This window comes from Neodiprion fabricii, chromosome 1 (assembly GCF_021155785.1).
Source record: "Neodiprion fabricii isolate iyNeoFabr1 chromosome 1, iyNeoFabr1.1, whole genome shotgun sequence".
NCBI lineage: Eukaryota > Metazoa > Arthropoda > Insecta > Hymenoptera > Diprionidae > Neodiprion > Neodiprion fabricii.
In genome coordinates this window covers 33,391,816-33,408,447 of record NC_060239.1, presented here as the reverse complement: position 1 = coordinate 33,408,447, position 16,632 = coordinate 33,391,816, and the positions used below count along the sequence as shown (strand labels likewise).

The 16,632-nt window shown below is 41.5% G+C and overlaps 1 protein-coding gene across 5 annotated transcripts in view; it reads left to right on the top strand.

Moving 5' to 3' along the window:
* The window catches only part of LOC124187998 (rap1 GTPase-activating protein 1), a 140,018-nt gene that overhangs the window by 77,192 nt on the left and 46,194 nt on the right, over window positions 1-16,632 (top strand). For all 5 annotated transcript variants that reach the window (XM_046580235.1, XM_046580236.1, XM_046580239.1 and 2 more), the window contains exons 2-3: window positions 15,530-15,623; window positions 16,448-16,546. In XM_046580235.1, coding sequence (XP_046436191.1) covers window positions 15,530-15,623; window positions 16,448-16,546 — 193 coding nt within the window. The remainder of the gene's footprint in view (window positions 1-15,529; window positions 15,624-16,447; window positions 16,547-16,632) is intronic.

The following is a 16,632-nucleotide window of genomic DNA, read 5'->3' as shown; positions in this document are numbered from 1 at the left end:
ACATTATCTCTGGCGTATGTGTTACATGTAAGGTACGCACATACGTACCATTCGCGGAAGGAGGTTTCATTCACGCTGCACAAGCTCACTCGGTTTGTAATACGCGCCTAGCTTAATTAGACTCGTGTATGTAACGTGTGTACTCGCAGAACTCCGGATGTTCAATTATAAAACCTGGACAGTGATTCGTTCATTTGTTAATTCGCTCGGTATACATAACTCTGTAATGCAATGTGTTTACGTACATTCACGCACGCCGACACACGCACGTTTCAACGATGGATTCATCAAACTCTAAAACCCGCTCTCGCCGTCCGGTTCGTTGATACAGATATCACGTATCGGATATAACCAACACGTACCTACGTCTTCTTTCAGAGAGTTTCAGCTGGAGCGTTCATTCAGACTTTGCACTTCACACGCATGTATAATTATATATATATATATATACGTGTATGTGTATATGTATATATATGAAAGATTCTACGCCTTTGTAGCTTTGCAACAGGCGCTAAACTTGTTCAATCCATGTTATAACATAAGGTTCCGAGTAATATGCAAATGTGTGACTGACAACACGCCTGCCGATTCCTCGAATCGACTCTGTAACACGTTACTGAAATAGCAGTGCTATCGTTCATTACGAGTACCGCTCATTTGAATTTCAGGATTGAATATCCGTGAGAAGAATACGGTGCAAATTATCGAACTGAATGATAATTTATCTGTCAAAAGACAACGGAAAATTATTACAATAGCTTCGATTTATGAAAAGGCAATACAATCGTGAATTCGAGTAGTTGTTTCGAACGTTATCGAACCCCCCATTTACCGCTGGCTTCTGTCGTACTTGGGGAAGGAAATTACCGCAGGCATCGCCAGTTCCGGAAGAACAAGTGTCGAATTTTTCGGAGGGAGCCTAACAACGAGACTCTTCGATGAAGGAAGCTATATAAGACGGTTAATCATCGTTTTTCACGTTTGTGTATATCGTATGCGTGAAGTTCGGCTTCCTTTACGAGCCGTATAAATGCATGCGGTGCGGTGCACGCATGTATTATACATATGTGTACACAAACGAGCCTGTTTTGTGGATACAGATGTAACGACGAGTGTCGAGTATAAGGAACGGTTGAACCGCGTTAACCTTTGACTACTTCCTACGTACGATTCACAGCTCTCTCGTTATACGCAGGGTTATGCTTTATGCAACAGGGTCAACGAACTGTGAACCCCGTCGTTTTCGGAGGAAATACTGCAAGCCCAGAGGTGATCGGGTGAAAATCTGGGTGAGGATTCCTTTGGAATTATGCAAGTTGGATCGATCCATAAATAGTACTAATAAATTCATCACGTCACGAGGATTCGGTTTCCCGATCACATCTCGATGATCTTCTCGTACATATCTGTGGCCTACGATTGTCGAATGGCAATCAATAATTGCGTCATTCGAATTTAGAAGGAAATTGTGCTCGTTCCGTGAAACAAGGACGGAGCTCTCGTAGCCACAGGCGGAGAAAGACAAACCGCACCACCACCGGATATCCTCTCTCATTTTAGTTTTAGTCGTTGCGGTAGTCGATATCGCCACCTTATCAAGGTCTCGCCTTACTCTTTTCAAACGTCAGGCCTTAAGTAAGTGCTGCGTAGAATATTGTACACATGGCTATCCTGCATTGCATACGGCACACAAGTTGCAAGGCACGAACGTAGATGTGAATAATTGATAACATAAGAGAAGCTAACATTTTTCACAGTAAGGAGATTTAAAAATATCGACTAGACGATGATTCCATAATTTTATTGCTTTTTCACACTTGTGACGATTTTTAAGTGACACGCATTTTTAGTTTTGTCTAACAAGGAGATAAAATGAAAAGCCACCGTCGTAATTAAAGGTAACAAATTTATGTGGGTGCTAAAAAAAATTTTATAAAGTAAAATTTTGCACGATCAATCGTATTTTCATTCTCGGGGTATTGGGGTAAAATTTCTCAAAGAAGAAGAAGAAGAAGAAGAAGGAGTAAAGTACACGTTGATTCTAAATTCGAAGTAACGTACCCTCTGCACGTCTCCTAATCCTTGGATTTGTTTTTCCGTCTCACCGCAGCTTTGTGTGCACTGGAGTACTAGACGGGACCCTCGAAACCAATTCCGTGATTTACAGTAGTCGGTTTGTAGTTTGTTTACACGGCAATTACCCTCGTAACCCAGCGTCAACTGAAGAGGTTTGCTTTACTATCCGTATAAATAGATTGCTTGAGATGCACGGATGAGCTCGTCGGATAATATTACGCGGTTTATTTCGCAAATGCACCTTCTTCATACACCGCAGCATCGGTTCAACCACGCAATTGCAATTATTCAACGCGATTTTCTGTCTTTCATCTCGATTTATCAAGGAGTTGATTTTTCATCCAACCATTTTTTACCAGCACTTACTGTACTCGCCGCAGGTTGGCTTTGAGATTATCCCGTGTACGCCTTATCGAAATCCATTCATGCCTCCGGTGCCTGCTCGCCAAACTTTCCTGCATCTGCTTCTCGGCTGCACGGCTATAGATAACAAAAAAGAAGTACCTTTGAGTTTGAAAATTAAATATAGAACGTGGTTGAACTGAAACTTTTACGGCACGGGGACCCTTTCATCCGAACACTCGCTGCCTGCAGGCGAAAGGGTTTCCTTGCACGATGGCTCTACCAAAACCTTTTTCGGCGTTAAAAGCTTTCCCTTTTTCCGTCCTCGCTGTCTCTATCCGCATCTTTCCTTGTATCCTTATTTCTGTCATTTTTTCTCTCTTCCACTTTTTTTTTCATATCTTTTTAGTTCTCCCCTCGGTATGAATCTATTTGACCTTTTCCCGCCACGCGCACATTTCCGCGTTCTGATTATCGCGTCGTTGTTCGCATCACGATTATTCCAGAATTACACTACCTGTCGTAACCGGAAGAAACCCGGTATACATGCAGTCTGCTCATCAGCGTAAACAGACGGTGACATTAAACGTGTAGTACTACGATATAGCTGCTTTATGCTTATCGTTAGCTTCCAGATTTTCCAGAGTGCTTAGAATGAAAAGAGAATAGAAGTGGAGTGCAAGGTTTTATATTAAATCCACATCGCTTCTCTCTATCTCTCTGTCTCCCTCTCTCTCTCTCTCTCTCTCTCTCTCTCTCTTAGCTTTATCCGGAATAAGCGCGGAAATTAATTCGCAGAACGTTATGCGGTGATTGCTGCTGAATGTACGAGAAACGATAAAATAAACCTCCGAGCTTATCTCTGCAACGATTTATATAAGAAATAAAATTACGGTGCTTCGGTAATGAAATCACAGAAATTCAATTCGTAATTCGATTGAAATATAGCATCAAGCAGCACTGCGACTGTACATATATATATATATTTAATCACATCTCGTTCGATCGATTCAATCATTTTATCTCTATACCTGCGGTCAGAATCGAGTTTTTACCGCGTTTATCAAAAACTGATTTGAGACACCTGCATCGACAGACCGCGCTGTAAGTTTTTAACGTTGAAAATTGACTAAATTCACTTTAATTATTAACCAGAATTTCTGGATCTAACCGCAAGAAACGACATAAAATATAAGAACAAAATCTTGACCGTGTATCTGTTTTATCTGAATATGTGTAATACCGTTGGAGAAAAGAATACGTAACTCCGTAAAGTACTTCTATCTACCGTAAACTAATACCGTGCGTCTTACGAGGGATGGAAAGCAACAAGAAGAAGGTATAATAACAGGAAAGACGCCCACGAAGAATAGAAAATGGAGACAACAACTGGCCAGCGTCGATATCTCGTTGCCCATCTTCTACGGGTCTCGGCGTCTGACCAACGGAAACTGTATCGACAGGATCGACTGCAGGGGGTGGCGCTAGCCGGGAGGCAGAGGCTTCGACATCTGGTCTTCGGTTCCGTTCCACAGCCTGGAGAGCAGACCGGATCGAGCCAGACCACCGATGTCTTCGAACCTTTCGAAACTTACTGGTCTAAAAATAGTAAATACACCACCCATACCGAACAAGGCTAGGTGATGCGTGCGTCTATCGCGACGTTGTATCCTAGATCGGATCGAAAGTTTATCGTCTATTCTACGTACGTATATCGATGTACAGATTCACGGCTGTTCCGCGCTGTGAAAAACCACCGGATAAATTATATCGCGCGTAATGCGAGCTTTGACCAGAGCTTCTGATGCCGCATCTCGGCCCAGTGCCGATTATAATTTGTCATCGATCGACGTACGCAATGAAAGAATCTTGATGCACCACATCGAGGTAAATATCCACAATGTAGAAGTAAATTTTATCAGGCTTCAGGCTCTCGACCTCTTTATTTCGGCTGTATTCATTCTTACGTTCTTTTATCGATATGCTTTGTACCACGCCTCTGATTCTACGTGTATATATTATATTCACGAATAAGCTTCTTTTCGTTACCCGATAACGATTATTGATTGATTTTTTTCAGGTGTAAAAGTGGGATAATAGTTACAGTGTTATCAAAATTTGAGAAAAGGAGGAGAGGTTTTATTGTTTTTGAACGAGTAATGTCCATCGGATTACAATTGAAGTGAAATTTGACCAAGAATTGTAATATGTGTAAAATTCTATCGAAACGATTTCTTATCGAGTTATTGAAAATCGCTTCGGAAAGAACGTTTCTTTCTTCTCTGAACCGTAAAAGTGAGATCTTTACTTATACGACACTGTCGTATTTTGTCATCGTCGTCACGTTTTAATCATTCCGAGGTCGCGCGTTTCTTTACCGGTAGATCCTGAAATTCCGTCCACGTGTTCTGTAGATTACACGTTATACCGCGACTTAGAAACGAGCTACTGAATCACTTAACACAGGAACATGCACCTCACCTATCTACCTGACTCATCTCTCATCCGTGTAACTTTATCGCAGTCGCGTAACTTTCCAAGCTACATTCGTACAATAGATATATCAGTGCTGCACGTATGTCTTTAAATGCAGTAAATTATACCTGAGCCGAGATACCTGACCAGAAAATATTTTTCCTTTTACGTGTCTGCAGTCAATAGGTTCTCTCTCCGATGTACGAACAAACGCAACATCTACAGCCTCGGTGCAATAAGAGGTTTGCAATTTTCGCGTTTTCAGCATCTTTACATATTACATGCAAAACGCAACACCAAATTGATTTTTTTATTTTAATTCCTTTATGTACCTACGTACGGAGCATCGTGTTACACATGATCGTACGAAACACGGAGGATGAGAGAGAGAGGGAGGGAAATAGAGAGTGAGAAATTAATCCATCTCCGTAGCTTCGGTGGCTGCAGGAAGCGAGCAATTAAGCTTAGTATCTCGTCACCCAAGTCGCATCTTTGTTTTCTGACTCACGACGTGTCGGCGGATAAACGGTCACGGGCTCAGAAGCAACAGACCGTCCGGCCACCCTAGGCCGAGGGAAAGGGGACGCGTATGGGGTGGCATTCCATGGCGCTCTGACATTGGGTCAATTGACCAGTTGCGCCCACTTGTTCGTTTTCATTTCGCTTAATCGGAGCCAACGAAGAGCAATGGTTATGCCTTTCTTTATCTCCGAGAATATTACAGTAGCTACGCGCTATAACCCGATCCTCGACGTTTACCTTAAATGTGGAATAATCGTGTGCAGTCTGATACATATACATATATATATATATATATATATATCTTCAAATTTATTCGTAATGGCTAATTCTATCGGAAGACCTCAACAGATCGACCAAATTTACAATCACGTGTTTTGCGAGCATTGAATTTTATCGAAAAATATGCAAATTGTCATATATTCCGATGATGAGAATTGAATTTAGAGAAACGATTATCTGCTTACTGTGCTGGATCGTTATCTGGTTAATTTTAGACTTCAGCTTTTAGTTACCTAATTTATAAATGGTCGAGGAGAGCGTCAGCTGTTTACGATGAGAGAGCAGCCAGTCGAGCCTGCTGACGATGTGTACTTGAATCGAATCAGATCTGCAGCGACAGATTGAATCGAATCGATTTGTAAACGTATACGTATAACGTTTTACACTTTGCAAACTTTATAAATTACAATAGATTGCAGACAGTCGGCGTTGCCGCGCGGATTGCTAGGATGCTGTGTAAAAATCTGCGCTGTATCATTGTGTTCTTTAGTAAAATTAATTACAATATTTCTCAAAAGTAATTATACGCATAAAATATCTTACGACGATCAGCAACAATAATTCATAAGTTTAAACTCTTTCTTACCGTGTGCTTGTTTCCGTATCGTACAAATTTATCAGCAAACTGCTGCAGGCTACTTTGTCACTCCGTGAATTTGCATGAGTTTTGAATTTCGCAAAAAAAAAAATATATTGTCCACGTTTTTTTTCTTTTTATTGCCAGTTATTTAAATTCGTATCTGAACTTTTATCTACAAACTGATATAACTGTGCACATTCTCGAAACGGGGTACGAAATGATTATATATTATATGAATCGCCTTTGAATAGGCACAGATGCCACAAAGTAACGGGTATCCTGAAGCTTGCCTGTACGAATTTGCTGATTGCGTTACGTGAACGTCAGTTTAATGAAATTCGGTCAACTCGAGCGGCTTGTTCCATAGAAGCAGCAACAGCAGCAGCAGCTGTTGGAGTTGAATGTTTATGTGCATGCAAGTCAATTTACAAACATTAAGCGTATCTATTAAACGTAGACGACTTTCATTCCCCTGCGGCGAGATCAGGGCGAATTATACGAATAGGAGACTTACGCTATCGATTGTACGGGTTCGAGAAAAGAAGGAAAAGAGGGTAAGATAGATGTATATATTCTGTACCGATAGCAATCTCGTTAGATCGAAATCTATAAAAAATAACAACCGTATCAACCTCGTACCTAGTACTTACTCGCATCTCATACGTACAGCGTTTACAACGCGATCGCTCCGCCGACAAATCCCCGTAATTTTTTTTTATTTTCTCTTGGTGCAATTCATCTCGTACCGTAGGTATAAACGATTCCGGCACACGATGGAAACGTGGATGTCGACGGTCTGCACGCGTTTCATCGACACTATCAACCTTCCATTGTGACCTCGCACAATATGTAATATTCGGAACGCCTCCGGAGCTCGAGTGAAGTACATACACGTTCTTTGTGCTCCGCATACCGTCGGGACGGTGACCAACCACCACTTTTCACACCCCACAACCACTCGGCGAGCTCGCCTACCTGTGTTTTATATATATATATATATATACACATGTACTGCAGGGGTGTAGAAAATCATCGACTTACGTTTGTACGCATACCATATCATACCTATAACATGTGCCAAAATCCCTGCAGTGCACATTACGCGAGCAATTGGCGCAATTACCCCCCGACATCGTGATCCCTGCTTTTTTCCTCGTCGCCATTGATCGCCGTTCCTCTGCATTCGGCATTCGGGGGCACAATGAACGGTCAAATTACGGGTATTAGTCGGATTTGGCGTGGTTTGCATTGCGATAAACCGGGAGTTACACGCCCACCTGGTCGATTTGTATACACGTACGGTACGCCGAGCACTGCACACGCCGAGTTGCACACGCGGTTGGGAAGAATCGGGAGGTAAACGATTCCGTAATCCAAAGCGGCGAGAACGACCCTCACAATCGCCGATTCTTCGCTCGGTTGAACGGTAATCAGAACCTACGACTCTCTGTGTGCGCGGACGAGTTGGCTCGGAATTTTTGGCATATCGGTCGGGGGTTGCCGCCTTTCCCCGTTTATATGTCAAAGGGGACGGTGTGACTCGTTGCTTTGTCGAGGCATCCGCTGCGTGATTCCAATGACCGCGTTACGATTGTCCCGAATCGTTCGATCGGGTCAACGTGCCAGCACGTCGCTTATTACAGGATATTGGAGAGAGAGAGAGAGAGAAAAGGAATCAAGTTGGAAAATTTTAAACTCGAATTCATTGCGAAGAAGTGAACTGCGGGAATAATAATCGGAATCATCTTTTTGTTTTGCAATTTATTACACTGGGTGGATAATCCGCTCGTGCATGTTAACAAAATAACATATGTGCATTGCCGTTGAATATTGGGTATATCAGGTTTGCGGGGGGTTTCATTTCATCCTTTTCCTTCTATAAAACGGAAATTTCTCTTCATGTGGAAACATTCCTCCGTATAATGGAATTTTATTTATTTACCCCTGTGCGCCGACTTATCGTGGAAATCAAACGCGTCGCTAGGGGCTTGTCCGCTAATTAAATGAAACCCTAACAGCGTCATGTGCTCGGCACGAGTCATCGACAACTCGTTGCGGCGACTGCTTTCGCCTGCTTGTCTGACTGTTTGCCCCACGTACTTTATTTATTTCTTTTTTGTACATATTCCCGTTTGATTTAAAGGGCAGAAAATTAACATATTTGACGCTCTTCTAACCACCGCGAGGGGGGGCTCACCTAGAGGTTAAGCCACTTATCTACACGTGGCACGCACCGTGTCATCTGCTCTCGAGTGAGTCAGTTTGAGATAAAATTATACATGTTGGATAGAATTTAACGATATAATTATGCGCACGGATCGTGTCCATATAAGGGTTTCTTTTTTTTCACAGAAGTAAAACCGTTGGAACTTTACTTACTCCTAAAAGCTCTCGCGTTCTATGCAGCACATAAATTAACATTCTCACCAATTCTCTTTTCGAAATTATACTATTCGCGCTAAGCGCGTACGATATAACCCGTATAATAAAGTTTATAATTAATACAACCTGGCATATATTCTTGATCGCTCGATGATTAATCACTTCGAGCATTGAAAATAATTGGGAGCTCATAAATATAAAAATCTCTGTCCAACAGCGAGACGCTTATGATTAATATAATCTAGGCTTATATCGTGTAATAGTGAGAACTGCGACGTAAAACGGGAATACCTGACTAATCCGCAAATAACATACCGATTAGCCACTTTCTATTCCTTATACACGCGACGTCATATTTATCATCTCCTTCACAAATGATAATTCATCTCGGCTTAATGGCGATTCGAGTGTGTGTACACAGTGTAGCTTACAACGTACGTACACATACGTGGATAAGCGCTTGTGTTCGACAATGCGCAGGTATATTAAGGTCGAGTGGTTTTCGGAAGTACGGGAAGAAAAAAGTTGGCCGTATGACGGTGAGTAGGAAACGAGAATGGATATGGGTACGAAGGATACAACGTAAAACCGGGTGGTTAAAAAAAAAGGGAGGGCGACGATTATTCGTTCTCCGTATATAGCTGCAGCGTGTGCCGTACGAGCGGTGCAAAAGGCGTGAATGTGGGTACTTTTTGTCACGATGCAAATGTCAATACGACACCGTGTAGCGTCGGTCTCCGTTTACCCAGATACGCATCGCCCCGAGTGCACAATGCCAAAATACTCGTAATAATAGTAATGAGGAATGAAATATGGTCTTATGCAAATTTTTAGACCCGCCGAGGAGGATACGCTCGCACTTACAGATATACAAGCTTGCGTAGGTATGCTTGTGTATAAACCTCGCATATGTTCAGGCAGCAAGCCCCCTTTTTTTACGGTACAGTATCGTTCGCGATGGTAAAAAAATGTTATCCTTTGAAAAATTTCCGCGATATGTGGAAAAAGTGTAATACGTAGTGTACGGGAAAATTCAAGTCGAGTATTTTTTACACCCGTTAGACGGTTGTCCTATGATTCGATCTTTTTGTGTAAAAATAACTCTGATGACAGGACCGTCTTTTCTCGTTACGAAATCAGCTTTCGATGACGGAAAGACCTGAGTCACTTGAGATAATCCTACGAAAGATTGTACTTCGTCTAAGAGTCGATGGCGAAACAGAAGCAGTGTATAATAAACGTGAAATGCCAGCTTCTCGCTTTGGGGATAATTACATCAGACTTTTAAGGTGCTTATTTTATCTTGTAAAACGTTTTTTCTTCAACTGTATCTTTGAATTACGAAAATCTCTGATTAAACATATAATGTATTCTCGCGGCCACGGTATGAAGAACGTTATTTTCGTTCAATCGCATTTTCAGTACCGTGCACCGGTGAAAATAATTATTGGTCGCGAATTAAAAAGAATTGAAAAAGAGAAGAGGAAAAAAAAATTGAAACATCGAGGCTATCGTACGCGTACGTAAACCTGTAATATACTTGGCTCGAAAATTTTGCTTCACGTGTAATTTTGTGGGCGTACACAGACGGTAGTGAAAATATTTGTACACACAGAGGAACGACACGTGAGCCCAATGTGAAGGGAGGAGGTTTCACCGTATGCCTGTGGGTGAGCTATAAACCAACATCTCACCCCCTCCTTCCCTCCCACCCTCCCTCTTCCCAACTCGCGACACGTAACATATGCACTGCTCAGTTGAGCTTTGACGTACGCTTGGTATATATATATATATATATATATATGCACGTATGTGGACTACACACACGGTGTAGCCATCTAAATTGTCCCAGCATCGTCCGTCGGTGCGACGGCTATATTGTCATTTGGACCCTTCGAGAGTAGCAGCGTCGCTTGAAATTACGCAACGCTTTTGTGTGACGTTTTTGTTTATATTGTTTTACTTTGGTTTCTTTTTTTCTTTCTTTTTGATTTTGGTTGGGAGGGTACTTTTTGACTCTCGATTTATACGTGGGTAGTAGAGGTGCCCTCGGAAGGTAGAAGAATTAATGGCACGTTAATACAGGACCGTGTGCTGTGTTGCTTTTAGGTACTCTATGTTAGGTAGTACGTGCATTGTGTATATAAGAATCTGCGATGTCACATATGTCGCGATGCGGGAGAACAAGGTACTCGTAACTTCAACTAGACATTTTTCACTACCGGTTTCAGCTGTGCCTGTGTAATTGTAATTGTAATTGTGTCGCTGTGTTATATGCCTGTACGTATTGTAACAGGGGGTGTTTTAGAAAATTATCACATTATTATTGTTTTATTTTTGTTAGTCAATTTTTAAATCTGCCACTTTTGACGAACAATGAACCTCTCAATGTTTGTGACTCGATATTTGCCCATTCAAGCAACGTACGGCATCTGCTTAACTCCGTTATAGAGTGGCGACGTAATTATTTTTTTGACTAACATGTTATTAAAACTTGAAAAAAAAGGAAAAATTAAGAAACTCTGAATTGAATATTTTTAAACTCTACTCAACAAAGTCGTTTCATTCATCTTAATATTAATACTAAAATCTTATATATACTATATATATATATTCTTATTCAGAACAAGCTGATATCAGCTGACTCGGTAACTACTAAAGTTTGTGTAAAGGATTAGAAGACAATTGTTTTAACGTTGTCATTAATTATCAAGTTCAGTAGCACGTACACACGGAGGTGAAACAATCAAGTCGTTCTTCTTCGTTATCTTGAACCGTGCGATGGTTAAAAATGAACACTTACACAACAATGCTGTATCAGAGTACACAAGGAAAATAAAATTGAAAATAAAAATAATTATGACACTGGAACAGGAAATTACGTTAGCCCGCAGATCCGGTCAGTCGGGTTGCGAGCAGACAAGCTTATGCGTATGGAAGAGAATTAAATAAACGAATGAAAATAAAATAAAGAAAATATGTTTGTTCATCAAAATGGAACGCCAATGAATTTCGTACATGTACACGTTGTTCATTTAAATATTACACGCCGGCACGTGCGGAAATTTCACTCGCAGAGTTGATTGGTTGTTTATTAATTATTTATTGTTAGTACGAGGTTCTTCCGTGTGAAAGTTTCGCCGCTCTGTATCCAGTTACCTTCAACCTTTTTTTTTCCTCTTCTTTTCGAAGCAACGCAGCGCGTGCTACTAGCCCGAGCACACATAGCGCAATTATCGCCTGCTTCAATCGCATTTTTTAGGTGGCGCGATGATCGACGAGCGCGAATCCATCACCGATTCACACAATACCCGCAGAGGCGTGGTCGCGTGGTCGCACAGTACCGTAACAAGATGCAGGAAGAGGAAAGAGGTGGGGAAAAAAATAAATAAATACGGGAAAAGAATGATGAAAAAAAGAAACGGCAGCGGTGACTAGAGGCAAGGATAGGCAACACGATCCATCAACGTTCAAACGAATGACATCCGAATGACCGAATTAACATATTCATAGAAATAAAGGGGGTCTTCCTCATCCCTGCCCTAGGACGACATCTGCCAATCAAATACCCACCCGTCGACTTGCCGAGACTATAAAACACAAACAGCGTTGTACTTCTGACGCGTATGGTTTATACTAAATTAATATTTTATTCAAATTCAGAGACCAGACTTGCCGAGGTTGGTTCGTTCCTCCTGCACGGACCAGTTTCCTTCCTCAATTTTTCACATTTCCATCTTGTGCAACTTACGCGACGGTGGCAAAGGCCAATATAAACATAATTAAATACAACCTCTGCGTCTGATCGTCCAGGTGTAAACTTTTGCTACGATTAGCTTTCTCTTGCACGGTTGTATACGGCGTGTCATTCTTTCTACGAGCGTAGAGGACGGTACGAAGATTCATCAGAATGCTTGATTATTGGGTCTTGCTCTGAGTTTTACTCTGAATTCTGATCACGCGATGAGACACGGTTTCAGCAATAAATCGATGAAACTTACGAGTTCGAAATTTACTTTGGATATTAATGGGATTATCGGTGTTCACGCAAAATTAGCCCAAAGAACTTCGGTATATATCCGGTGAATGTGAAGAAAGGGAAGAGAAGGAAGCTGCTTTAAACTGGCTGTAAGTAAACCCTCGAACTTCCCGTTCTTGCACTGCAGGTTCCAAGTTCATACAGAAAAAAAAATAATAATATCAAATTCCAATTTTGAACTATAAATTCAGATTCGTGGTTAACGATTTTGAAGCCAAAATCGGAATATTTTTTGATTTGTTTCCACCATATTGGATGGCCATTTTGGATTTCGCAATCCGACTTCAGATTCGTGATCAGCCACCCAACAAATCAACGAGTACCAATTTTCATCTGAATCTAAATGTTTTTAGTTTTTTTTATTCAGCTTTTTGCATACGCTAAATTTAAATTTTGCAAATCTGACCCTGGATTCGTGATTAGCGACCCAAAAAAACGGTACCAATTTTCATTCAAATCCATTCATCCATCCTCAAGATATCATTTTTATTTGATTTGTTGGAATTTTGTTATTCGAATAATTGAAAAAGTACTGAACCGATCAGAACCAAAATCTAATCAGTTCTAAGCTTAAAAAAGCTGCGTCGCTTGAGATCAAAGTCTTTGAAATCCGGAGACTCGTTCTCGAGATAAAGTCGGATAAAAAAATTGATCACGTACGTACATACATACAGACACACGGTCGTCCAACTGAAAATGATCGAAGGTGATGCTCTAGACTTAAAAACGTGTAGATCTAGTGAAAACTCGACTTTTTACTTTCGGGGTCATCACAATAACTTCCTGTTTTCTTTGAAAATCGCGAAACGGGAAGTTAAAAAATCTGTCATTACTTTGCGGTAATTATTATTGTACGCAATTACCTAGGGTACAAATTCCGACGAATAACAGAAATTAGCGTTTCACCGTCGCGGGCTTTCGTTCAATATATATGTATAAGCATGCGTATGTATGATATACGGTAGAATGGAACAGAAGCGGTACAGTCGCGTTTATTGTTTATTAAATTTTAAATTATTCAATTAGTCTTTCGTCCGCGGAAGCTACCGTCGGCGGTGTGAAACTCAACCCCATGAGAATACGAAGCGTTTCATTGTGGTTTGTTATGGTTTATCGTGACTCTTTATGAATGTTATGGCGTTTCTCACCGGCTTGTGAATATACACAAGAAATACATTCCACACATTGCCCGCGTCTGACTCGGTTCGTTCCCTTTATATATTTATTCGAGTTGTCCTAGCTTTTCTCCCTTTTTGTCTCTCCCTTCCTTTATTTCTTTACCTCCTTTCTTCCTTCCTGTCACTTTTATATTTCTCGGGATCGTTGAAGCGCCTTTCTCCTTGTTATTTCTACCCCTAACGTAACGGTGATGACCTCGGTGATAATTTCGCGCGTGACGGCTTATTACTTTGTCAATATACCTTAATTAACGCCAATTCCTCGGTATTGTATCAAGGAAGACAATAACCTGCCGCACGTAGCTGAGCGTAAGACGAGGCGAGGCAGATGGACAATCTCCAGAGCTTGTATACCTATATAATACAGAATTGACTTCTTCCAACTTAATGTTTTCCCATTTTACCCTAACATCGAACTATTACGTCGTTGACAATGTATTTCGCGTAATTACTCGTCATCTGTTTTATGTGCAAAGACAACATCAACAATAAGTGCTGGTACAGCTGCCAGTGATTACTGATTAACGTCGATACAATAGTCACAATCGTCGCTGTAGACAACAACAACAATAGCAGTAAAATGAGCGTCGCAAATTTTACGTCACGGAAATTCGATTCACGCGCATTAACGCTGACTTATTTCTTAGCTTCTTCGCGTACCTGCCGCAATGTGCAACCTTGTGCCACCGGCTCTGCATCTGCCCGGGTTTTATAAGGTTCGCGGGAAGAGGCCGAGTGCATTATACGAGCGGGTAATTGTTAATTAACCGACTCTTTACCTCAGGTGAACGGTAACGACGTGGTTATAAAGAGCGACGTGACACCTCTGATGCGCGATAATTTTACCTCTCTCCGCCGCGACTCGCGTGCGTAATTATAATTTATACAGAATTATCTTATATGACACGCGGAATTTGTTACGCCAACTAGACCTATTCGAGCAGGTGTGTGTGCGTATAATCTTCACGCGCCTCACGTGCCGCGCTCTGCGGCTAACGCCTACAATGGGGCTGATTAAAACATTGTTTTCATTGCGGCGGTGCTGCGGTATATGGGATTAAAATTACAGGGGTGTAATTTCCGCGCTTCGTAACGCGGCACGCGCCTTAATTCTCTTTATTAAAAACCGTAGATGCAACCATGATGACGACGATGATCGCACCCAGGCTAAGCGTCAAATTTAATGTACGATTCAGTGGGCGCGAGGTTTATTGGCAGCTGCAGCAGTCACTTTCGATTCATTCGGCAGATGCGTTTCTTTCGAATAATTCTCGCCGCCGTTGCGTCTCATGAGAAACTGTAAAATCATCAGCTGTAAAATAATCATTGATAGGTATTTTATATCTCTGACATTGCTTATCGAAGTTGCGACCGTAGCTCGCAAAGCTCACGATCAGATTCCAACCGCAACCGTCCCGGTGACTAACGATAAGTACTGCGGGAAGTGGTGCGCGTTTGACGCTTCAATTTTCCTCGGAATGATAGTGTAATGAATTTCCTGCAGTCACCGAGACTAAAAGAATGGGACTCGATATTAAACAACAACATATGTGATTTTTTTTTCTCTCATACGATGCCAATTGTGAGATAGCTTAAAGTTTCGGAACCTGCCGCAAGATTCTCTTATTTAATATTTGCATTTTCCTTGTTTTTCAGGCGGCAGCAGCTCGACCAATCGGTTTACTGCAACTCCGAGCCCAGACGGACGGAGGATACGCAAAACAGCCGTGTTAATCCGGATAAAGTAAAGGTAATGAAGAGTAACTGGTTGAACTTTATTACGGAGTTATCTCTCTCTGTTCATATCCAGCCGGCTGTTGGCTTGCACGCTTTCAGGCGGCGGAAGCGTTTTTCTCTGCTTTCATTAGAACTTTAACGAGCCATTATGTGCGCGCACATGTGTGTCTATAACAAGTTTCCATGTACACGCTGCAGAGTTGCGAATTCAGAGACCAAAAAATTCGAGTCAAGAGACCCGTGTTCCCTAAATGATACTCGCTGTAAAAATTATCTCGGTACAAATCGTTGAAAACACTTCACAGTGACACCTAATTTTTCAACATTTACAATCCTGGCCGCAGACTTCGAAGAGTTCACTTTACGTATTTTTCGTTCGGATGTACGCGAAATATTTTGGGTTATTCGTGAATCGGAAAATTATGTAATTTTCAGATGTTTTCATATGCAATTCGCTATTACATAACGCAGACGAGGCTGAAGACAAAGAATGGCAAGATAGCCGAGCGAAAGTCGTCCGGAAATGAGATAAACCGTTGTGCGTGGTTTTTCTCGAAATACGTCAAACTATCCCACAATGTAGCTATAATCGCTGCGCAACATTATACATATACGGAGAAAAATGTCGAGATGATCTCAGACTTCGTTTACCGCAAACGGTTCGTCATGCGAGTATAATCATATCATAAATCCAGCTTTCGTATACATCAGTTGACAGAAGCGAAGGAAAACTAATATGTCAACCATTATAGGAAGAAAAAAAAAAAAATACCTCAAAGCAATTCGATTAATATCGTCACAGAAGTTAATTAAAACCGGATTTTCTCATGTTTTCAGGGAACGACGCATTCCGACCATATGTTCGAGCTTCTCGAGAGGTGCCAGAGTTCCCGTCTTGATGATCAACGCTGTCCCTTGCCTACATACTTCTCTCAGGTGAGTGTTTAAATTAATAGAGTGAGACGAGCGTTCACGCTGTACGACGCTCGGGCGGCGCCTCGACAAAGTTTTTCCGCTACTCG